The 26,382-nt window shown below is 44.5% G+C and overlaps 1 protein-coding gene across 1 annotated transcript in view; it reads right to left on the bottom strand.

Moving 5' to 3' along the window:
* Positions 1-26,382, bottom strand: part of LOC116399314 (voltage-gated potassium channel subunit beta-2-like) — a 131,631-nt gene that overhangs the window by 63,200 nt on the left and 42,049 nt on the right. The window contains exons 5-6 of the mRNA XM_031876388.1: positions 14,347-14,426; positions 2,186-2,230 (exon numbers count right to left, since the gene is read on the bottom strand). Coding sequence (XP_031732248.1) covers positions 2,186-2,230; positions 14,347-14,426 — 125 coding nt within the window. The remainder of the gene's footprint in view (positions 1-2,185; positions 2,231-14,346; positions 14,427-26,382) is intronic.

The raw sequence follows: 26,382 nt of genomic DNA on the forward strand, positions 1-26,382 counted from the left end.
ACATACATACATACATACATACATACATACATACATACATACATACACACACACACACTATACTGAGTATACTTTATATTTACAATATATGTTGGCGTACCTTGCGTAACTGCATGAACCCTTATGGCACAATACAATTCTGTACATTTTTGGTCATTACCTTACTCTGATGACCTGCACTGAATGGGATTGGCCAGAGTTGCATAGTCCGGACAGTAGCTGCTGGTAGCCCGCCTCAAGCAGACTTCAAATGATCATCAGTCATGGTGGAACGGTGTATGGACTTAATGTTCTTCATGTGGGAAAAGGCTGACTCACATAAATAAGTAGAGCCGAATAATGCAGTCAAGAAGGTATCACATTTCCTCATGTTTGGGTACTTTTCCTCTGTGAGAAAACTGTCCATGAGCCCTGGACTTCAGCTGAATGTCAGCTTGCAGTGTCAAAATCTTATCCTCCACTCCAGACGAGTTCAGGTGAAACAGCATTGCAATTTGTGATGCGAGTAAATCAACCTCAATATCTTCCCAAAATGTGCAGCACATAAGTGTAGCAACTGGCTCGAGTAAAGCAAAGTCTCGAAAGCGTTTGTCAAACTCTGACAGACACTTGTCAATCTGCTCTGTTTAGCGCGCACTGTCAAGTTACGCACACGCCTTCCGTTGAGTCTTCAGTTCTGATGCGAGGTTTTTGGAAGTTTCCCAAATCATGGCACTACAGATTCCTAGAGTCTTGAAAAGTAGGATAGGAGCCAGAGCCTTTGTTATCAACCTCTTTTGTGGAACCAGCTTCCCGTTTCAGTCCAGGGGGCAGACACACTCACGACATTTAAGAGTAGGCTTAAAAGTTTCCTTTTTGATAGTGCTTATAGTTAGGGCTGGCTCAGGTTTATAGTTAGGGCTGGCTCAGGTTTGCCTTGGACCAGCCCCTAGATAAGCTGCTATAGCCCTAGACTGACACGGGACTTCCTAGGATACACTGAGCTCCATATCCTCTTCTTCATCTCCTGTATGAATTCATTACCCATTAATTAATGCTCATTACTAATTTAGCTTCTTCCCCGGAATGTTTGTGCTTTCTCGCCTCACAGGTTTCCATGGATCGTGGTTATATCTGGACCCTGGTCCTTCCTCCCGCCATGGCCCTGCTGACTCCCACTGCTAATATCATTTGTATTATTACTCACATCACTATTTATATTACCAATACCATTATACCTGGACCATGGTCTTGCCTCCTGCAGTAGTTCTGTCATATGCATTGAATGTGTTGGAACTCTGTTATGTTGTTCATTCTGTACACATGACATCTATTGCACTTCTGTCCATCCTGGGAGAGGGATCCCTCCTCTGTTGCTCTCTCTAAGGTTTCTTCCTCTTTTTCCTGTAACGATGTGAGGTCCTGGGACTGAGGATGTCGTATGTGTACAGATTGTAAAGCCCTCTGAGGCAAATTTGTAATTTGTAATTTTGGTCAATACAAAATCAATTTAATTTAATTTAATTACAGTATATCCACTGCTGTTGTTATTACTAGTAGTCGTAATTTTTTCCATCATTATTCTGCTTACTACTACTACTACATTATATGAATAATTTATTTGGGGGTGGGGGGGTAGCAACATAAGGAATTTACGCGTCTCGGTCAGCAGGATTAAAGAAAGTATTATTCAGAGAAGTCATTAGAATGGTCTGTTGCTACCTCAAGCTTTAGTTTAAAGGAATAGTTTGACAACTTTGGAAATACACAGAGATGTAAACATGGTTTTGCAGTTTGTCATGATGACAACCTGCAAATGCACCAAGGCTCTTGAATTGTTGTGTTTACTGCAGCTGTATGAGTACTAACAGTAGTAATAACAGTATTTCTTTTGACATCTAGCTGCAGATTGTATTTTACATAATACTCTTCATTATGCCTGATTTTATATAACTAATTTTAATTGTCTGTTGTTGACACTTTTCTGAGTGATTTCTGGGAACTGGGATTATGCTGTTGAATAACGTATATATAAAAGTGTAATGTCATCCCATATGCAATGCTGAAATTTGCCTAACGGCAGATGACAATGATGCAATAACAAAATTATAGAAAAGTTATGGTCAAGACTTTTAAAATAAACCTTCTAATATGATGCTTCTAGTTTTGATATTACAAGTCGACACAAACAATCTGCAAACTCTACCTCCATCCTTTCTTCTTTATGATACTCCCCAAGACAACTTCAGCCCTGAGAAAGGAGATTAACAGAGAGAGAAAGAGAAAACCATATACTGTTATACATTGACTACATAGTAAGGTATCAACATTAGTTCACCTTTACTGACTACCATGTAAAAAGATCATGTAACAAGATCTTTCATGCATTTTTTTCCCTTTTCCAAGTTTCTCAACAACCAGTTATCCAGACATATATTCAGCTAAAGAACAGTGTAATTCATTAGCAACGTAAACTGTAAACAAACCGAACATTAAGGCAAAAGTAGCATGAAGGCAATTTGCCATTTTCTGTTATGTAGCTTAAGTCCTTCGTGAACTAGCGAGGGGTTTCATGTATATTGGTCCTTTTGCTCCAGAAAAAACTAACAATGAATGTTAAAATGGAAAGCATGCTCTGGTGCTTCAATGACTATTGTGACTTAATTGTCATTGGCCATGAATAATGACAACAAAGGTTACAATAAATGGAACAGATTAGGTATCCATCCATACCTGTATGCATTTTTGTATGTATGTATATATATATACTGTATATGTACAGTATGTATGTATGTGGGCATGTCCTTTGAACATCTCAAGAACCGTTCATCCAATATATTTCACACTTGCTTGGTATATTGCTGGTGACCCAAGGAAGGTGTGTCAAATTTGGTGCAATTTGAATAGCGACACTTTCAATAGGAAGAAACTTTGAATAAACAAGCAAATAGCACTCAGTTTAGTAACAGGTGCTTCAGGGCTTTGCAGACTGAGTCAAGCATGTTGTCAGCAGCAGGCCTTTACAGGCCGTGGCTCATTGACTGTAGTTCACATTTGCTGCTGGATACTAATGTTAAATGGATGCTGGATAACTAGCATCACATGGATGCTATACTAACTAAAAACCTCTTCCCTTCCCCAGAGTCAATGCGCCGACAGCCGACAGGAACAGCGCCACTCTGCCATTGCAACATTTGCCATACTAACTTATGTCAATCAGGGGAAACAAGTGAATGAAGATAATATAATTGTTTCTTATAAATGGATGAAAATTGCCGTATTCACCAATTTTTTTGTATTTAGAATTTTCCCTGGCGTACAAACACAATTTGCGAGTCGTCCAGACCCGTCAAAGGAGTAATGTGCAAGTTTGTTTGTCTCTAAGGGATTTTATTTTTATATTACTTTGAAGCAATCTGCATTAGAAAATCCTATGTAAATTACATTTTATATTATACTGGCATTTTCTTTTTCGACTCTGCAATTCGAATAATATAATTCAATTATTGCTATTGATGCTATTGATGTTATTGAACAATACTACAATATCACTATGAACATCTCAAGCTGCAAAATTACTTACATTTTGTACAACTTGATTTAAATTGTCTCTGTGTTTAATAGGATCAGTGAGAACTGGAACCAGATGTATCATGGCTAACTTACTTCTTTTGGAAACCTTAGCGCTTCAGGCCCTAACAGTGTATCTTTAGACCAGTGATTTTCAACCGCTGTGCCGCGGCACACCAGTGTCCGTGAGAGATCGCCGGGTGTGCCGTCGGAAAATGCCCAATTTCACTTAATGAGTCCAAAAAAATATTATTTCGTTGTTGCAAATACTTTGCTATTGTTGAGCGTCTGAGCTGCAATATAGTGGCTGGCTAAGTAATAAATACTCTTCCATGCCAGTGGGTGGCAGTAGGTAGTGTAATAATGACCGTGTTAATGTAGGACAGTAGAATGAAATGACGCGGGAGAGGTTGCGGTGACAAGACCAACAGCGATGGAGAAATATTTGAAAAGGAAAAATGCAGACTCTGAACTGGGCCCTGGTCAAAATAACCCAGATGTAAAGCCTAGTAAGGATCAACACATTTAGAGACTTGTCATTAAATTGTCAGCATATATCCGGCCCTCAGTACAACGGCCCACCAGAAAATATCATATCTTTATCATAAACTGGCCCGCCACACCACAGAGCTCCGGGACGAAAAGTGGCAATGTTAGCTGGCTTTTTGTGCGACATAATGCAGCATCTCACTGCGCTAAACCTCCAGCTTCAGGGACGGGGACATATGATCACAGACATGTGTGATGCAGTAAAAGTCTCCACCGCTGTGTTCCCGACTGGGCATGTTGCTGATAAACTGGGCGCACTTGGCACAGAGATCACTCGCCGATTTGCCGACTTTGCAGCTCAGAAATTTAAATTTGAACTGCTCAGCAATCCGTTTGCAGTTGACGTGGAAAGAGCAGCTGTGGAGCTGATATACCTCCAGTGTAATGACACTCAAGGCAAAGTATGACTCTGTGGGTGCTGCACAGTTTCCAAGCTTCACCCCCGAAACGATGCCTTAACTCCGCCTACATGCTGCTTAAATGCTCTGCATGTTTGGAAGCACATACCTGTGTGAGCAGCTTTTTTCTCTGTGATGAAGATGAACAAAAACCCACACAGGAGTCGTCTCACTGATGCACCTTCACTCCATCTTGAGGTTTTCCACAGCACAGAACCTAACCCCAGACATTAATGAACTGGCAGCCAAGAAAAGATGGCAAACATCTGGCTCTGGCACATATGCATAAAATAATGTAGCCTACCTAAACATGTATTCTTTTTGCACTTTGTCCAATATCCCTTCTATCCTGTTTATTAAATGGTGACTCTATTTGGCCCTAGTCTCTCCCTGGGATTGAGTTTGACACCCCTGGCATATATGCTGTATTATGCTAAAAGGTGTCATTTTGTAACGTTTTTAGTTGTTGGTGTGCCGCGCGATCTTTTTAATGTAAAAAATGTGCCGCGGCTCAGAAAAGGTTGAAAAACACTGCTTTAGACAGTGTCCTGATATTGACAGGGACAGATGGATGGCTCTTAACATGCATCTTCACATGCAAGTTTATGCAAGTCGCTATCGAGGGGAAGATCCTCCGTTGTTATAAGGGCAACGTCACCTATAATGGCATATAATCTTAAAGCCATTTTCATATATAAGCATTTCTTCTTTATTCAAGTGACAGTATGACCCTGGCGTGACATGGCACTAACAGCACTCGATATTTCCTCCCATTCTGTGGCTTAAGCAGTCCCTTAATTCCAGCTGATGCTGTTAAAAAGTATAGATTTTCTTTAAGTTATTATTTTATTTTTGGGTGCCATGTTCATGAATGGAAACTTCTCGACATATGGGGCAGGACCCATAGCTTTATATGGTATTATTGGGGTGTTAATATTGCAAATATTCAATCCTCGTGAATATGCGCGTATTAACGCACAGGTAGCATTCATCATGCCACCTGTGGTCATTTATACAGTTATTGTAAATAAATCTTACCTGAATTTCAGGAGCAGGACCACGCCTCAGCCACTCCCCCACTTCTGGCCACACTACAAATACCTACCCACTCTAAGCCTCAGCTTGCTCGCACTTTCCGCACTCGCAACCAGAACGTCACGCAGAGAAAACAAAAACAAAAAACCTTACCCCGCCTAAAACGTGGATCTGCCATTCATCAGGCCATCCGACGACGACGACCAGTTCGCCTCCCCAGAGGCCACCCGTACAGCCCAGGGAAGCACTCGACCTGCCGCCCACAAGACGCCGCCAACCGCCATCGAGAGGGTCCAGGCAGCTCAACGCAGCAAAACCCGCCGATCTCCACCACGCCGACCACCTGCATCCACCCGCCAGAATCCGCCCATACGAAGATTGAGACCCACGGCCGTCCTCCAATAACTCACATCTCGGTGGCAGAGGGAGACCTGCCACCTCCAGATGTAGACAACGGAAACGTGAATCCAGCTCTCTCCTTCGCTCGCTCCAGACCCAGCTCTCGGGAACGAGACTCCAGCTACCCGGCACGCCGCGCTCAAAGACGCCACCACCGCTCTCGTGCTCCAGCCAGGTCCCCCATCGAAGACACACCAGCTAAGATCTCCAACTGGACCATAGTCTGCCTGCTAAGAGCATCGGAAGGGATTCCTCACCACCGCTCCGACAACAAAGCAAAACTGTGCCAACTCCTCACAACTTTCCTAAAGTCACGTCAGGCTAAAAAACACAAACGTACCTACATCCAAAACACACCGGCGTAACGCCAACGACCGTGACGCCACCATGCACCCCCAAGCTCCGCCCTCCAACCCACAAAGTTCCGGGTTGCCAGGTTGCAGCGCGTCACCTCTCCACTATGCCCTCCACTACCTCAGGCAAACTCAACTTTCCATAGCGGCAACGAGATGCTGACTCTCTCTTCCTCCCTTCAATTTCCACAGTATTCCATCCCACCTTCTGGCCGGATTCACGCGCCCGTCCCTTCGCTGTTCCCTTACACCACCCTTCTTCTGCCTATACCCAGGCACAGGGTTGCCAGGTCTTCTTTCCTCTCTCCCCCTCTCTAAGCGCAAACGTAACGCAACAACGTAACGCAACAACGTAACGCAACAACGTAACGCAGCAACGTAACGCAGCAACGTAACGCAGCAACGGAACGCAGCAACGCAACAATGCAGCATCGCAGCCACGGAACGCAACGATGCAGCCACGGAACGCAACGACACAGCCATGGAACGCAACGATGCAGCCACGGAACGCAATCAACAACTGAACGCAACAACTGAATGCAACAACGGAACGCAACAACGTATCTCAGCAGCACGACGCAGCGTCACGCGACGCAACGGAACGTATCGCAACAACGCATCGCAGCAACGCAACAATGTAGTGGGACAACCGCCCTTAGAGGACTCTCTAATGAAACGTTATACGACATCCAATCCGAAATGGAACCATTAATCTACTGTGCCGTTCGTCTCGACCTGACTTGAATCCAATCGTTCACTCGTCCAATTCCAGTGTGGCTACGTAAGCCGACACAACGATACAGAAACATATGGCGCCCGCAGCAATTCGTGGTCATCTCCAGACAAATTGACAACCGTCCATTCAGCCACGTTTGACGAGCATAGCTACCAAGCCGTCTACAACACTTGTCGTAGATTACAAGTTTTAAACCCTTAACACTCATTCAAGAGAAATGTTCCAGCTCATTCATCGGTCATACAGCTTCCCATGTTCCTAGCGACTGCTCCACGGTAGCAGCGAGCGGGACGGGAACCCGGCACCGGGATGCCCGCGACCCCGGTTTTCCATTCCAAGCAGCCACATCAGCCAAACCTGGCAGGAGAACCTGAACGTCCGCGGCCTACTACAGCAGCCCTCTCCATCCAGGGCACCTGGCACCGGAACGCCAGTGGCCCAAGCTCTCCACCTCCAGCAATCACATCAACCAGCCTTAGCAGGAGAACCCTAGCCGGGCACCTGTCACCGGGATGCCAGCGCCTCCCCCCCGCCGCCGAGTGCCCCCTGCCGCCTACTTCTAGAAAACCCAGCAACTTGCCGTAGCCAGGACACCTGGCACCGGGATGCCAGTGCCCCCACGCCGTCCACTTCCAGCGATGGACCCACACAATTCAACACAACGATGCCGCTCCCTCTGCCGTCTTTGGGGGGTTTCCACGACAGAAGACGTTTTGCCGTAGATCAGCCCTCGGATCTCGCAAACAAATGCCAAGTCGTTTTCCCCCATGCTACAAAATCTGACCAATCGTAGCCACAGCCATTACGTGGGGCCACGGATGGCAGCAAGTCCATCTCTTAAACTCCTGACAACCTAGCAGTCGTTTACCCAATCAGCAAAGGACGCTGCGACACCCGTCCGTCAAGGGCGCGTTCTCGATGCAGTTCATGTCTGCGCCACCGCAACGCCATGGCTTCTCGTTTCTCATTCCAGAAGTTCAAAAAATCCGCCCTCCTGCAGACAGCCGTCCAACATCGGTTACGCAATATCCAACCCATAAATCCTTACTCGATCTTGCCGACCATCGATCAGCAGAACTCCACCGTCGATAACCTATCTTCCCACGCCTACTAACTTACACTCGCCAGCTTCATCGACCCGCGCACAGGCAGGCAACCCTGCTTCCCAGGAGGACTTCTTTGGGGATCTGCAAGGCCTGGGAGCCGCAGCGGATCCTCAACTAAGCCTCCCCGAAACCGCTACTGGCTAATCTCCACCAACCATTCCTCAACACTCCAAATAATCAACGCAGGTTTGCCCTTGGCTGAGGGGGGGGGGTCCTAAGCTAGTGAATTGTAGATAAATCTTAGCTGAATTTCAGGAGCAGGACCACGCCTCAGCCACTCCCCCACTTCCGGCCACACTCCTACAAATACCTACCCACTCTAAGCCTCAGCTTGCTCGCGCTTCCGCATCCCACCCTCCCTCCCTCTTGTTAAACCATTTCACCCAAGGTTATCTCCCCCCATAGTCATCATCCTCCTGTCTCATAAGGAGACTGGGGGATCTGCAAGGCCCGGGAGCCGCAGTGGATCCTCAACTAAACCTCCTCCAAACTGCTACTGGCTAATAATAATAATAATAGTAATAATAATAATAATAATAATAATAATAATAATAAAATTAATTTATAGAGCGCTTTTCACAGACATAAAATCACAAAGTGCTTAACAGAGCAGAAATTTAAAAGCATAAAAAACACAATGTGACCATAGGGTCAATAAATTACATACACAGAGAAAAAAATAAAACATAATCTCCACCAACCATTCCTCAACGCTCCAAATAATCGACGCATGTTTGCCCTCGGCTGAGGCGGGGTCCTAAGCTAGTAAATTTGAAGTTCGGAGCATTTGCTGCATCTGCCGTGGTACACTCGTATGTGCCCACTGTAAGTTAAGATAAGAATACAAATAATCGTTCTTGCATGAGGTCCAATGACAGCAAGGAAGTTATGAGTAAGCATGCTTGAGAGAGGAGAATGGCCAAATATATGAGAATTAAACTACAGACCTAGGTGTCCAAAAGTATAGTCTTCCATCTGAACCTACGCTAGAGCTCCATAATGTTACTGCCTGCAAAATACTTTAAATCCATGTTCTCCTTTATAAACGCACAGGTTATGTTAAAGAAAATTAATATACAGTATCCTCTATGTATATTCCACCGGTGTCTCTGACAGCAAGTAGCCGGACTTCGGTGCATGTTTTTTGATATAGCAGACTGTATTTAACTGGTGTTTCTGAGTAGCTTTGACTGGGTGTGTCTCTGAGGACATAAGGAAGCATAGTGTTGTTGTGTGATCGGTTCTCGAGAAAGCTGCAAGCAGCATACCACGGGCCAAGCATTCGGCCGTTCCGAACAGGTCTGTTTTTCACATGCACTGCACTAGTAGAATATAATGAAGGGATGGTATGTTCCACACATCTTTTTTTGGAGATCCTTTGCATTTCAAGTCTATTATTGAATTGTGAAATGGCATTACACTTATTTTCTGCATTGACAATTATAATTAATTCTAATGAATTTGATCTCAATTTACAAGTCAAAGAAACATACTAGCTTTGATAAAAGTAATTTGGTATTTTATGTCGTAGCCCTGTTTATTTTCCCTTTGAAGAATGCATTGAGGTCATGGAGTGATTTCTCAACTTATTTTAGAGATCAGAACAAACATGTGATGTGGGTTAGGGTCTATCTGAATGGGTCAACAAGGGTTGGACACAGGTTGGAGACTAGTATTGCTACCAGGAACGGAAGTTACTGTATTAAGTAATAATTACAGTAATAAGAAATTGTTTGCACTCCTCCACACTGATGCCGGGTAATTCGCTTAAAAAAAACATACATAAGAGTATGTCCCCACTTCTATAAGCTTCCTACATAGCCTGATAAAGTAGCCTGAGTTTTGCTGTTGACCAGGGTTTCTTGATGTTGTTGCTGTCAAAAAATTAAAAGATAAGACTTTCTGCATTTTTCCTGGTGAATTTTGGAAGCAGAAACAGCTTTTACTTCAACTGTTTTGAAGTGTATTTCTTTTTTATAATAGTTTGGTCATCCAGAGACACAGAACAAATAAAAAAACGTGTGTTTTCATACACACGACTTTCTTACAGTAAACAGATTATAATATGTGATTGCATTCTCTTCAAAACGGTGTAATCTCCTGCCACTAAAGATTGATTGGGTCCAGTCAAATGGCTGAGAGGATTACTCAATATATAATTGTATGGTATTTCGAGCATTTAGAATGTAGAAAGTCCACTTAAGAAATATAGTCTTGATATTAAGGGTTTGATTTGTAAATCGAGAACAAAACCCTGTACAATGGTTCAACCAGACTGACAATTAAAAGGCAGAAAGAGGCAAATATCCCTCTGAGCAACAGTTGAATAAGAATAGTAAAAAAACACCAGTCATTGGTAAAAGAAACTTCAGGATTAAAAACAAAATGTGTGCAGATTTAAATAGAAACAGGTTCCTGTTTCAGCGAACAATAATGAGGCCTATAATGATTGGGAGTAACAGGCAACCTGTTGTTTTAGCAAGGCTATTCTTCAAAATTCCCTATAAAAATAGAAGGTTAGTCTAGAGTTAGCACCACTGGAATTGGATTAGGAAGGAAAAATGGACAAACTAAATATTTAGAGATCAATTGCACATTTGTGGTTCAATAATGATTGAAGATCATTTGCTCTTTTTTGTACTGAAAAACAAATTCAAAATCCAGGTTCCAACAGCAGTTTGGCATCAACTAAATGGAAGTTTGAATTTAATTCTTCAACTTTTCAGGCTAAAACTATTTCAAATGTAAATAATACATTTCGTCTGAATTATAGTTTATTGTTTTTATCGCTGTTAAAATAACTATTATTAAAAGAGATAAAAACATTAACATAACAGCTGATTCTAAACTTCTGCAAAATAGTGTAAATGGCTTATTTGTACTGAGGATTTAACATTTGGTCATTTACCTGCTTAAGACAATCCTGGAAGATATGCGTCTCTACCTTGTTTGGAATGCTCAGTAGAGTGACGGGCCTGTTTAATTAAGGTGTATGATCATCCCCAGGTCTAAGTCCAACCACTGCATTATTTTGAAAAATGCAAAGAATTTGGCAAGGGGCTGAGAGATGGAACTTCTGACTTCCGTATGCCGAAAGCATTGATACAGCGTTGACAAACATGACAGTGGGAGCTGATGTCAGCTAGCAACAGTAGCTTGGAAAATAGCTATACAGCAGGGGGCACTAAATTTGATGTATTTACTGTTTATCAGTTACTACATGCAAACTGGAACCCAAAAGCATGAAAAAGTGACAGAGATACATGGATAGTCCATTTTACTCAGTATTCAGGCAGGGTCAAAACCGGGGGAATCAGTCACTCATGCAAACAAATTCAAAAAGGCAGAAAATCTAAAGTCAAAAAGGGCAGACAGGGTCGGAACAAGCAGATCAGATACAGAAACTAAAATAACGATGGAGAGCTTGGCAGTAACACACAAGACAAGGGATGAAGTGCAAGTGGATGTATATAAATAGTGAGGGACTAATGAGAGAATGGGCAGCAGGTGAGATGGGCGTGGAAGAACGGGAGAGGGGAATGAGTGATTTCACGGTGTGAGTGGCAGGACCTGAAATGACAGAGGGGTTGGTGAAAACAGGCAAGCCGGATCTAAACAATTTAAAAGTTGTGGAATTTGTGACAGAACCCCCCCCCCCCCCCCCAGGCTCCTGACTTCCACCAGGCTCATTCGGTGGGACACTGGGTTGGTCTAGATGAGCCTGGTAGAAGTCAGTAATCAGGGAGGGATTCGGTATGCTTAGAGTGAGGACCCATGAGCGTTCTTTGGGACCATAACCCTCCCAGTCCACTAGGTATTGCACTCCCCTACCACGCTGCCGAGATTTGAAGAGTTGACGGACAGTGTAGGCAGGTGCCCCTTCAATGAGCTGGGGGGGTGGGGGGTGAAGGTAGTCTGTGGGAGGTTCAAAGCGGATTCTCCTTGACAGGTTTAATCCTGGAGACATGAAAGGTGGACTGAATTCTCATGGATGAAGAGGAATGGCAGCAGGATTGGTGACCCGAGAAATAGGGAATGGGCCGATGATACAAGGAGCCTACTTTTGGGATTCCACTCTGAGGGGAAGGTCCCGCATAGACAGCCAGAGACGTTGTCCCGGGGCATAAAGGGGTGAGGGGACACGGTGTCGGTTGGTAGCGGTCGAAATAGGGCAAGAACGGGCCTGCCTCCAAATGTATGGACACCGCTGGACAAATGCCTGGACTGAGGGGACATTGGCCTCCTGTTCCTTCTCAGGGAAGAGTGGTGACTGGTAACCCTGGGCACACTGGAAAGTTGAAAGACCAGGAAGGGTGTTGTGGGCATACTCGACCCGCAAGTTGATTCGACCATTAGGAGAGACAGTGCAAAGCTGTCAACAGCTCCCGGTTCCCAATGCCATAATTCCTCTTTGCGGGAGACAGCTTCTGGGAGAAGAAGGCACAAGGGCGAACGTATTGATCCTCAGCCGACCGCTGAGAAAGAACCGCCCCCACATCCGTGTCCGAGGCGCCCACCTTCACAATAATAATCTGGAAATATGAGAATGGGAGCAGATGTGAAACGTGACTTTAACTCACCAAAGGCTCCTTCCGCCGCAGAGAACCACCGGAAGGGCACATGCTGGTGAGGGCGGTGAGGGGAGCATCCACCGAAATTTGAAAAGTCTAGAAAGCATTGAAGTTCCTTGCATATGGAAGGAGGAGGCCAGTCAGCAACTGCTTTGGTCTTGGCAGGGTCCATCTGGATATTGCCGGCATTGATGACAAAGCCCAGGAAGGATACCTCTGAGGTGTGGAACTCGCACTTTTCAGCCTTTATTAGGAGGTGATTCTCAAAAAGTCTTTGGAAGACTTGTCGTACCACATGCTCTTGTTTAAACTTTGAAATGAGAACGTCATCCAGATAGACAAAAAGACAGACATTGAGCAGATCCTGGAGAACACCCATGGAAGACTGCAGAGGCACTGGGGGGACCAAATGGCATAACTAAATACTCATAATGTCCACTGGAGTATTAATACCTTGTAGCAGCTCAAATGCAGAGGAAATTAGAGGAAGAGGGTACACGTTTTTGACAGTAATGTTATTGAGTCCTCTGTGGTCAGTGCAAGGGTGCAGGGATTTGTCCTTCTTACTGACCAAGAAAAACCCTGCTCCAGCAGGAGATGAAGATGGTCCAATGATACCATCAGCCAAGGAGTCATCAATATACTTCTCCATAGTTAAGTACTCCTTGGGAACACCGGAGAAATCTGGAAACTCAGAGGTGACAGGCAGACTGAAGCAGATGATGGGGCAGATCTTAGACAGACAGCATGACAATGAACACTCCACTGCAATACAGTTCCTGAAGCCCAGTCAATGTGTGGATTATGTCTCCTAAGCCAAGGATAGCCCAATATGACAGGTTGTTGTGGTGCACGGATGAGATGGAAGGTGAGTATTTCATTGTGATTACCTGACATAGTCATTGGAAGAGGAGTGGATTGATGTGTGACCTTGCAGAGGAGACAGCCATCTAAAGCTGTAGCATGAATGGGCTTCTCCAGAAACCCCTGACTGATCCCCAGCTGAGAGGCAAGAGTCATGTCCAAAAGGTTTGCATCCGCACCAGAGTCAATGAGGACTTAGACAGTGTGATTATTCCCAGAGCAAAAGAGCTGAGAACAAATCAAAGGCCAAGAGGCCCCACCAGCACCCTCTGGATGACTGGTAAGCCATCTCTTTTAAAAGACAAGAGGTTACAAAATGGTCATTCTCACCGCAGTACAGGCATCAGTTTTCCTGCAGGTGGCGCTTTCGTTCTGCACTGGGACCCAATACAGAAACTAGAATAATGCAAGTGGACGGATATAATTAGTGGGGGACTAATGATGGGTGTGGAAGAGCAGGGGAGGGGAATGATTTCATTGTGTCAGTGGCAGGACCTGAAATGACAGAGGGGTTAGTGAAAACAGGCAGGCCGGATCAAAACAATCTAAAAAGTAGTGGAATTTTTGACAATCTGACTACAAATGAGACAAAAATCACAACCCACGGTCCCTCCTCACGCCCAGAAGCTCCTCACTTTGCTGTGGCACAATAGTGTTATAATACTGTGATACTTAACCAAGTCAAACCAAGACAGAAACATGTATGTGGCTAAGAATAAACATTAGTATATTAAGTCACATCTTAATTTTATCATGAAATGACAAGTTATACGTAATCATACTTACTTTCCAGCATTATACACTTCAGCTGTGTCGAACAAATTGATCCCATTCTCATATGCCAAAGTCATCAGCTCCTCTGCCACCTTCAACAGCAAAATTAAGATAATAAAGATGAGCAAAGAGTAAAACTACTGTATTTTCTTTCCCTCTGACCTCTGAGAAGACCTTTCTGCTGTCAAGTTGAAAGGTTACTTAAATGGCAAGCAGATGTATCAAGAATGTTTCATAAAGTAAGCTAGACTCATGAGTCACAATAATGGTATGGCTATAGGAATGATGAAAGCCCTTCTTTTAAATTTAATATAGATCATCTTTTTAGGAAATTGTCAGCTGGTCATCATTATCCATGTGCAGAACGTAACACTGGTATAACTGTATTTATAAATCCATCCTTGGACATCTGCCCACTTATTTATCCACGTCAAATAAACATTGCTGCCATAGCCTATGCTCCCAAGGACTCTCTTGATCCCTTCAGTCCACACAGAATTTATTAAAATTACCTTCTACTCTGCCCCCTCAACTGAAACTTTTGCACTTAACAGTGTTATAACTTGTTGTATGTTCTTTATTGTCTTTCTCTGAATGTCCAGTCTGTCTGTAACTTTTTGTCCTATTGCTTTCCTGTCTTAACCAGGTCCCTCTTGAGAATGCGACCCCTGTGAGAGTGACAGTTTGTTACCTTATTGATATATTTGATATCTATTTAACCTGTAATGGGGAAACATTGATGGATTAAGATCATTCACATTTTCAGAAGCTACTGCACCTGTTGCATCATGATCTTTATGCAAATCACAATATTTATTTTGATGGAACTTTTTGCTGAACTTTGTGCAAAAGGCTTTCATAATACCCTTGTAAGATTGTAAACCAAAGCTTGACAGAACCATATGACATTAGGCCAGTGAAACAATCTAAAAGTATAACAATGGCATTGTTACAAAATGTACTTCACACATTAAGATAACAAACACTGACAGCACAGAGTCATTACACAGGACAGTGCAAACCAAGCTGCATTTGAACTGTATTTAGTTCATGCTGGAGGCTGACTGAATCCTTTCCAAACCTTCCTGCTACAACACATAATTAGAGACGCAAGCAGCGATGTACGGGCCCTCGCACCTTCCCGCGTCTCTGGGGTACTGGCGGGACGCCGGCAGAAGCGGCCATAAATATCTGCGACCATCAGACAGCACGCCCACAAGTTAGACGTATTTTTAATGCTTGGACTGTGTGACGCTGGAAATTATGTAGTGCAAATATTCCACCAGTTCCTGTATCCACTATGTGGCACTAGTGAACACGCGCAAACATGCATTATGTTGCTCTATATCAAGTATAGACCACATCATGGAAATGTCATGTAAATCGGATTCAGTTTGTCTATTAACGCTGTCTTCACACATCAAGATAAGCTGTGGCATGGCGGCCATTTTACGTGACTCCTCATGAAACAGCAAGCTGATGCATCTCCACTGGACTTGTTCAAATCTGTCCCAAACTTGCCATGCTTGATAACAGTCATGGGCCTGAGGATGTCTACAAGCCAGTTTTCCATCTAAGTCAAAGTGCCACCTAATGGCGAAAGGAAATCTGCGTTATTTGACAAACAATATCCGATTCACATGGCATTTACATGATGTTGTCTACACTTGATATTGAGCAACATAATGCATGTTGACGCGTGTTGTTCAGCGCCACACAGTGGTTACAGGAAGTGGTGGACTATTGCAAAGCATAATTTCCAGGGTCAAATACTCCATGCAGGAAAAAAACGTCGAACTCGTGGTCGCATTGTCCGAAGGTCGCAGACATTCTCGGCAGCGTAAGCTGAGGTCTCGCAAGTACCCCCGACGTACGCAAAGGTGCGAGGGCCCGTTCATCGCTGCTTGCAGCTTTAATTAGGGGCCGAGCACCGACAACGTCGGGCCGCGAGGTCCCTATTGAAACTGTAGGAATTATTATTATTTTTCTCTCGAATGAAACGCCTTTTTGGGGGCTTTATCATGTCCCCAACATCCCCATATTTGGCGAGAATATCAGGACTGCTGAAAAATTTGATATTTTATGGGTCCCATGCTCGAACATGAAAAAATTGCTCGCTAGCCCCCCCCCCTAGAATTTAGCCCCCTCATCCAGTATGTCCAATTAACTTGAAATTTTACACAGGCATGCCATCAAATGAGGTCTACAAAAAAGCCTCTTGGACCCCTAAGCTCCGTCTACTAAAAGGTCCGCCATTTTGAATTTTGTGAAAAACTCATTTTTGCAACCTCCTCCTACACGCTGAGTCCGATTGCTACTAAATTTGCTGTGGATCAGTCTTGGATCTATATAATAACATTTTATTAAAAGATGTTTGATATCTCAATATGTTTAGAAGATATGGATCAATGAACTTCATAAGGTGTGGCTTTGTTTTTCAATACTCATAACCATCTAACCTATAATCGCAAAATTTGTCTCATATGTGCACATCGTATATTGCTACGTACCCTACAATTTTCATTCCATTCAACGACTTGGGAGCGATACAGTAGTTAAGCCATTTGACTTTTTTGTCAATTTTCATCGTTTTCAGACATTGTACTTTAACGAACTCCTCCCACAGAATTCATGCGATCGACTTCAAATTTGCTTAGGATGATCAAAAGATATTAGTGATGAAAAGTTACTAAAATGGTCTACTGACATTGAACGACCTTCATTTGATGTGGCGCCCATTGCCGTGGCAACGCGTCATTCACCATGAAAAATTAAGCAAATTTTTCTGTGGCTTAGGATGATCAGCAAGCCTTGGAACTTTGCACAGGTGTCATAGGTGATGTAAATAAATATTTCATATGGCTTTTTGGCTTGACCGTTAAAAATTGCTTCGATAGCGCCCCCTACAAATATTCAAAAACGCAGCCCCAGCGCCACGTTTGACCTACATGTATAAAATTTGGTAGGCAGATGTATCACACGACTTAAAATAAAGTGTCTTGGGACCATGCTCTAAAATCAATGGGAAGTCGGCCATTTCGATTTTTGTGTGAATTTTCCCATGATTTCTAGTCGCTATACTTTAACGAACTCCTCCTAGGGGACTTTGTCAGATCCACTTCAAATTTGGTCAGTATAATCTAAAGACCTTTGCTATTAAAAGTTACTCAAAGCTTTACGTTTGATGTAATGGCGTAGCCGTGGCGTGGCGGCCATTTTACGTGATTCGCAGTTAAACAACAAGCTGATGTAACTCCACAAAACGCAGCCCCAGCGCTATGTTTGACCTACATGTATGAAATGTGGTAGGAACATGTATCACACGAAGACTTAAAAAAAGTGTTTCGGGACAATGCTCTAAAATTAACAGGAAGTTGGCCATTTTCATTTTTGTGTGAATTTTCTCTTGATTTCTAGTCGCTATACTTTAACGAACTCCTCCTAGGGACTTTGTCATATCCTTTTCAAATTTGGTCAGTATAATCTAAAGACCTTTGCAATTAAAAGTTACTCAAAGCTTTACATTTGATGGAATGGCGTAGCCCTGATGTGGCGGCCATTGTAGGTGATTCGCCATTAAAACAACAAGCTGATGTAACTCCACTGGACTTGCTCAAATCTGTCCCAAACTTGCCATACTTGATAACAGTCATGGCCTGAGGATGTCTACAAGCCAATTTTCACTCAAAGTCATGGCGCCACCTATTGGCAACAGGAAGGCAGCGTTATGTGACAAACGGCATCCGATTTACATGACATTTACATGATGTGGTCTGCACTTGATGTAGAGCAACATAATGCATGTTTGCGCGTGTTATCTAGCTCCACATAGTGGATACAAGAACTGGTGGAATATTTGCACTGCATAATTTCCAGCGTCACACAGTCCATGCGGTAAAAATACATTAAACTCCAGGATGCGTTGTCCGATGGTCGAAGACATTCGTGGCCACGTCTGCCGGCGTCCCGCCAGTACCCCCGAGACGCGGGAAGGTGCGAGGGCCCGTACATTGCTGCTTACAGCTTTAATTTTTACTATTACTCACATTAATATTTCTATTACCGATATCATCAACGCACATTACTGATTTTGCTTCTTCACTGGAGTCTTTGTGGTTTCTCGCCTCGCAGGTTTCCGTGGATCCTAGTTATACCTGGACCATGGTCTTGCCTCCTGCCGTGGTTCTGTCATATGCATTGACTGTATTGTAACTCTATTATGTTGTTCATTTTGTACACATGACATCTATTGCACTTCTGTCCATCCTGGAAGAGGGATCCCTCCTCTGTTGCTCTCCTTAAGGTTTCTTTCTCTTTCCTCCCGTGAAAGGTTTTTTTGGGGGGAGTTCTTCCTGTTCCGATCACTGAGGATGTTGCATGTTTACAGATTGTAAAGCTCTCTGAGGCAAATTTGTGATTTTGGGCTGTACAAAAAATTTTTTTATTTAATTGAAATGGTATCCTCCTTTGGTATGGGGTCACTTTTCTGGCAGATCACATAGACAACATAAACTACACACTGATCCATGGGTGTAGGTTTGCATGTGAACAGTAGGGTACCAATAGTATACCAATACACATTATTTTCAGAGTGACAGTCTGTTTCTCTATAAAAGGAAAATTAGCAAAAGTTCCACATGATCTCCGAGTCTGCCCCTCATGTGTCATTGGTTATATCCAAAGATGAGAAATGGCAAGATTTTGGTCAATGGGTAAGAACATGTCAGAAAGCGGAAAATTGGGAAGGTACAACGGATCCACACGTACAATATAGCCTGATGCTAAAGGTGTACAAAAAGAAGTTTGAACTGGTGCCTCAAACATGCCTACTCACAAACCACATTTGAAGGGATGACGGACGTCACATTGCCATCTGCTCTTCAACAGGTGCCAACATCACTCTGAGCAGGGGGGTGAAACATGATGTTGGTTTAGTAAAAGGCGGACAACCAATTGTGATCACACCTAAATAAGACTACAAGCATTGCAAACCACAATGTCCACTCAAAAAGGAAGCAGTCGAGGGGATTACACAGCCTATTAAAGGCACGTGTAATTATCCCCTGTGAAAACTCTTGTGAGAACACCGTTTTTTCCTGTCAAAAATATCAGAGACGCAGGACATCCAGATGAATGAAGATTTGTCCAAGACTTGCAAGCAGTAAACAAAGTAGTTCAGCAGTGCACTCCAAATGTTCTAAATCCATAAACAATTCTCTTGCAAGTGTCTCCTGAAAGCAAATGGTTGTATGTAGTGGACTTGCCAAGTGTGTTTAAGTCTTTACTTATCAGGTTCAGTACACCTGTAGGCAGTCAGAACATACAGGGATCAGGCAAAAACATGGTCAAGGAAAAACTGGAAAAGCAGAGATCTAAATCAGGAACATAATACTTGGAAATCACTAGAACGCTTGACACAGGACGAAGATGAACTTTCTCAGAGACAGGGGAACACAGTTTTAATACACTGGGAAGGTGTAGGTGATTAGACACAGGTGGGATCAACCAGGGTTGGGGGACACATCACAGTGGTGGAAAAACACACAGAGACAGGAAGTGAAGTGATCTGAAACAAGAGGAGAGGTAAGTAACAGAAAATTAAACAAGAAATATTGATAACTGATAAAATAAGGAAAACATAACAGGAGAAAGGACGAGACATGACAGTACCCAGGCTGATCAGGGTGAAGGAAGTCCTGGATAACGATACGGTCCATGATGTTGCTGGCGGAAGTCCATGATCGTTCCTCTGGACCGCACCCCTACCAGTCCACCAGGTACTGTAGACCACGGCCACATCTGCGAACTGCCAGAAGACGTCTGACTGTGTACACTGGTCCTCCATTGATGATCCTGTCAGGAGGAGGGGGTTTGGAGGCAGGGAGCAGAGGGCTCTCTGTTGCCGGTCAATCGAACGTCTACCAACTGAAGAGCCAACTTCTGGAATTCCACTCTCAGGGGGAGGTTGCAAGTGGATAGCCAAACTGTCTGTCCTGGGAGATAGGGGGGTGCCGGGGTCTGTCAGTGGAGCGTGTTTCTGAGGAGGATCTGCAGGGTCCAAGACTATATGTGATGACACCGGGCCGAGCCGAGGGAAAACCCATGTCGACCTCCAGGTCGGGGAACAGCGGCAGCTGGTAGGCGTAGGAACACTGGAAAGGGGAGAGACCAGGAGCAGAACAAGGCAGGGTGTTACTACACCCATATGAGGTGTTTGCTCTATGAAGCAGGGTTCTGGGAGATGAGGCAGCGCAGGCAGGTCTCCAGCTCTTGATTGAGCCACTCATTCTGTCCATTGGATTGTGGATGGTATCCGGATAAGAGACTGACTGTGGGGCCGAGATGAAAGCAGAAAGCCTTCCAGATCTGGGAGATGAACTGTGGGCCCCGGTACTACATCCCTAGGGAAACCATGGATACGGAAGACATGACACAACATGGCCTCCACCGTCCCCTTTGCTGAAGGCAATTTTGGTAGATGAATGAAATGAACCATCTTAGTGAATCTGTCCACAACCGTGAGGATGGCAGTGTTACCTTCCCAATGGGGTTGAGGTTTTGAGCCAGGGCAGTAAGACAGGGAAAAATTAAAATAGTTAAAGAAAAGGCCCTAATTGGCTTGTCGGGCGTTGAGCTGCTTTGCCGACCTGATGTACTCTAGGTTTTTGTCATCAGTCCAAACCAGGAAAGGTTGCTCAACTCCTTCCAGCCCGACCTTAACTTCCAACAGTTTCCAGTTCACATTGTCGTAGTGGGACTAGGCAGCCTAGAGTTTGCAGGACAGGAAAGCGCAGGGATGGACCTTGTTCTCTGAATGGGATCAGTACGAGAGCATGGCCCCGATGCCCACATCTGAAGCATCCACCTCCATGATGAACTGCTCCTTGGGGTCCAGGATAGCGAGGATGGGAGCTAAGGTGAAACTCCCTCTCAGTCGGCAGAAAGCCTGATTGGCCTGGCCTGGTGGGACCACTGGAACCTGACATGGGTGTAGGTGAGAGAATGCAGAGGAGCAGCAATGGCACTGAAGTTCCTTCTGAATCTTCTATAAAACAGTTAGGAGACATTGGAGGAGCTGATGGACGTATCGGACGCAAGTCTTTCTTATCCGGGGAGAAGATGAGAATGTCGTCCAGGTACACAAACACTGAATTGTTAAGAGAGTCCCTGAGGGCGTCATTCACCATAGCCTGGAAAACAGCTGGGGCATTTCTTAATCCAAATGCAGAGGTTCAGTACACGTGTAGGCACTCAGAACAGGCAAACAAACCATGCAGGGATCAGGGAAAAACATGGTTGAGGAAAAACAGGCAGAGATATAAAAAATCAAGACCATAATACCAGAAAATCACTAAAATACTTGACACAGAGGATAGAGACAAACTGGCACAGAGACAGGGGAACACCGTGTTTAAATACACTGGGCAGGTGTGGGTGATTAGACACAGGTGGGATCAATCAGGGGCGGGGAAGACAATCACAGTGGCGGGAATACACACAAAAGCAGGAAGTGTAGTGACCTGAAATGAGAGAAGTAAGAAACACAAAATATAATAGGAAATAATAATAATAATAATAATAATAATAAAATTTATTTATAGAGCGCTTTTCACAGACAAAAAAATCACAAAGTGCTTTAACAGAGCAGAAATTTAAAAGCATAAAAAACACAATGTGACCATATGGTCAATAAATTACATACACAGAGAAAAGAAATAAAAATAAAAATAAATAAAAGATTAAAACATATTTTAAGAGCAGGTCCAGGACATGGGTTGTTACACAAACCCCAGCCTAAAAAGGTGAGTTTTGAGCTGTTTTTTAAAAGTATTCACAGAATCTGCGAGGCGTAGAGTCGCAGGCAGAGCATTCCACTGCCTCAAAGGCTCGGTCACCACAGGTCTTAAATCGTGTGCGTGGAACTGACAGAAGACCTAGAGCGTTTGACCTGAGAGTGCGGGTGGGTGAATATGGGTGAAGTAGATCAGCTACATAAGTAGGAGCCTGATTGTGAAGTGCTCTGTAAGTGATGGTGAGAATTTTGAAGTGTATCCTAAATGCTACAGGGAGCCAGTGGAGAGATCGGAGTACGGGGGTGATGTGAGACTGTCGATTTGTCCTGGTGAGTAATCTGGCGGCAGCGTTTTGGATTACCTGCAGACGGTTAAGAGCAGATACACTGAGTGATGTGAAAAGTGAGTTACAGTAGTCAATGCGAGAGGAGATAAATGTGTGTATGACCATCTCTAGTTCAGGTGTTGATACTACAGATCTCAGTTTACTGATATTTCTTAGACGGAAGAAACATGATCTGGACAGCTGCTTAACATGAGGGTCAAACGACATGGATGGATCAAAGAAAATCCCTAGATTGCGCAGGTTGCAATGGGCAGCAGAGGAGAGTGGACCAATACTCTGCCTGATCATGGGGACAAACTCATCTGGAGCAATAACTAGGACCTCCGTCTTAGTGTCGTTGAGTTGTAAGCAGTTTTCTGCTGTCCAGTCTCTGATGGCATTGACACAGTCCAGGAGCCTAGTTAATGTGAAGGCCTCGCTGCATATAAATGATAGGACACATTATAACTTTTTATAATTGGTCCCAAAGGTAACAGATAAAGGGAAAATAACAGAGGCCCCAGAACCAAGCCCTGCGGTACGCCACAAGACAATGGAGAGGTAACAGACACAAAATCACCTACAGAGACATTAAAATTTCTGTCATTGAGGTAAGATGTGAACCAGTCTAGCGCTATGCCAGATATGCCCACCCAATCACGTAGCCTCTTAATCAGGATGTTATGGTCTACAGTGTCAAATGCAGAACTGAGGTCCAGAAGAACTAACACAGAGCAGTCACCTATATCAGAACACATGAGAATGTCATTTGAAACCCTCAGGAGAGCGGTTTCAGTAGAGTGTTGTCTGCGAAACCCAGACTGGAATTTGTCATACATCTTGTGCCTCTCCAGTGCAGCAGTAAGTTGGTTGGCCACCACTTTCTCTACAATTTTGGACAGGAAAGGCAGTTTTGATATGGGCCTGTAGTTCTTAGGCAATGCCGGATCTAAGTTGGGTTTCTTTAATATGGGCTGGATAGTGGCATGTTTAAAATAGGAGGGGACAATTCCTGCAGACAATGAGGAATTGACAATAGATGTTACTGCAGGGCCAATAATTAGCAGAACTTTCTTAAATAGAGAGGATGGTATTATATCCAGAGGGCAAGATGATGGCTTTGTTTTGTTAATTAAGTCCATCAGGTCTTGAAGGCTGATAGGCTGGAAAGAGTCCAGAACAGTAGGAGATTGCGAGGAGCTACATGTAGATGAACAAATCCCAGGCTGAATGCCAGACCTAATAGCTGTTATCTTATCATTGAAATAGGTAAGGAATTTGTTGCAATTGTCAACAGAACAGCATGGTAATGTAGAGACAGACGGTGAAACAATTCTCTTAATTGTGTCAAACAAAATCTTGGGATTTCTCTTTGAGGAAGAGATTAAGTTGGCAAAATAAGCAGTTCTAGCTTCCTTTACTCCAGCATTAAAGGAAACTCCGAGGTCTTTGAGATATGAGCGATGCACTTCTAGCCCAGCGGCTTTCCATAGCCGCTCTGTCCTGCGACACTTCTGTCTCAAGCTGCAGACAGCGTCTGTCATCCACGGAGAAGTGTTGTAGGCAGCCCTAGTCGTTTCCTTAAGGGGTGCCACTTTATCCAGCAAAGTGGTGCAATGTTCATTAAAAGACTGTATCAAGAGTTCAACATCATTAAGATTTGTATTAATATCACAGCAGAAGTGCATAGAGAACTGAGCAGCTGTACGCTGAGTAATAATGCGGGAGTAGAATGTTCGTTTCAGACACAAGGGGTCAGCATTGACAGAAAGATCAAAGAATATACATTTATGGTCACTGATCAGTAGGTCCTCACAACGGGTATTATCAATATCAAGACCCAGAGAGAACACAAGGTCCAAGGTGTGACCACCCCTGTGAGTGGCGCCAGTGAAATTAAAAGATTCAGTAATATTGAGAAACTCAGTGGCACTGCAGTCTGTGGTATCATTGATATGCAGATTAAAATCACCAACCAGAAGCATTTTGTCTAGCTTGATAATAGAGGTCAGAAAGTCTGTGAACTCTGATAAAAAACTGACCTGCAGGACCTGGAGGTCGGTAAATTAAAAAACAGTAAAACGGCTTTAGCCGGCCCACTTTAGTCAGCTGTAGTTCAAAAGTAGCATAGGATTCTGTGCTCCGCAATTGGCAGGAAAACTGATTCTTCCAGACCACGGCGAGGCCTCCACCACGGCCTGTCAAACGCGGTGTCCCAACATAAGAACAGTCCACAGGGCAGAGTTCATTGAAATGGATGCATTGCATATTCCGTTGCCAGGTCTCAGTCAGAAATAAAAAAGCCAAATTATGACTTGTGAACAAGTCATTTAAAATGTGAGCCTTGTTTGTTACAGAGCGTGCATTAATCAGACACATTTTGATGGGGGAAGACACTGTGTCATCATCAGCACAGGAAGCTTTGGGGGTATGTGCAATAGGACGGATCACTCGTGCAACACCGCGAACCCGACCATAACTAGGGCGTGAGCGCGAGTCTGTGATTCTCACGGGAATGTTCATGGGTCGTGGAGTGGAAGTTACGGTAGAGGCTAGGGAGAGAGTAGTAGGAGACCCTCCATGCCGCCAGGGGGAGCTAGTGTTGCTTGTAGGGGATGAATGCGGCTGATGAATGAACGTAGAGGAGTGACAGAGGACAGGGGATCCAGGATCATGTGTGCCAGGTGTAAACAGTCAATCATGTGGATAGGAGTGAACAGTGTACTGAATATTGGCTGTTAGTACTTCAGCGCCAGCTTTGTTCAAGTGTAAACCGTCTCTTGCGTAGAGGCTGGGACGATTCCAAAACAAGTTAAAGTTATCGATTAAACCCACATTGTGAGCCCTGCAAGCGGCCTGGAGCCAGGTGTTGAGTGTGCGGATCCTGCTAAAACGAACGGACCCGCGGCCAAGAGTCGGAATGGGGCCAGATAGAAACACTTCCTTTGCTGATTTTCCAAGAAGCTCCAGAAGATGGTTAAAGTCCTTTTTTGTCAGTTCAGAGTGTTGTCTGGCTGTGTCATTAGTTCCAACGTGCACGATGAGTCTGTTTACTGAAGAGGGGACCTTTGGCAGAAGTGATTGGAGATTTGTCAGAATGTCTGGAACAGTCAAACCGGGAAAGCAGCAAGTGTCCGCGTTAAAAAAGCGAACGCCTCTAACCACGGAGTCACCAACAATGAGGGTTGCAGGAGGGAAGAGCGGGCAAATGGATGGTAACTGAGGGCCAAGGTGAAAGGGCAACGAATGTTGTATTTGTGGCCCGGTCTGCGGTGCTTCAGCCCGGGCAGTTGTTGGCTTGGACCGGGAAATGGGGCTTGACCCACTGGGTGCCTTCTCTGCCGACAAACAATGGACACCACCGGACCGTCGCAAAACTGCCTCTTTTAGAAGTTTTCTCCTGGAGGAAGAGGATGAGGACTGGAACCGCATGTCAAGCAAAGCAGGTGGGCCACAGACAGCATCAGCGTCTCCAGCAGCCACAGGTGAGGATGGTACTGCAGAAGCAGACACCGAAGCAAAGTCACCTGCATGCCAGACCGTGTCCGCCAGGTGCACCGGAGCCATGTCACCAAGAGGTCCGAAGCGGTTTGAGAGGACCAGACTAGGGTGAAGATCATTCCAGTCTGGGTGTTTCTCACCGCACGGACCACTTCAGCCCAGCTTCTCCTAGATGGTGTAGAACTGTGCACCGGCTCCTGAAATCCGGCTCTCCCGTCCACCCACTTGGTATCAAGTTGGAGAGGAAAGGGCTCCAGCGTGTTGGCACCAGTCACTGATATCACAGCCGCATTCATCGCACCGGGGCCGGGAGGAATCACATCAAGTCCGGGTTCCTCCAACTGGGTGTATTCAGCGGCAGCGGTGCACAGAGAGCCAACCCCAGACCAAGGGAGCGTGGTTGCAGTGTCGGAGATTGCGGCCTGTCAC

Source organism: Anarrhichthys ocellatus, unplaced genomic scaffold (genome assembly GCF_004355925.1).
Source record: "Anarrhichthys ocellatus isolate YVR2014 unplaced genomic scaffold, GSC_Weel_1.0 scaffold108, whole genome shotgun sequence".
Taxonomy (NCBI): Eukaryota; Metazoa; Chordata; class Actinopteri; order Perciformes; family Anarhichadidae; genus Anarrhichthys; species Anarrhichthys ocellatus.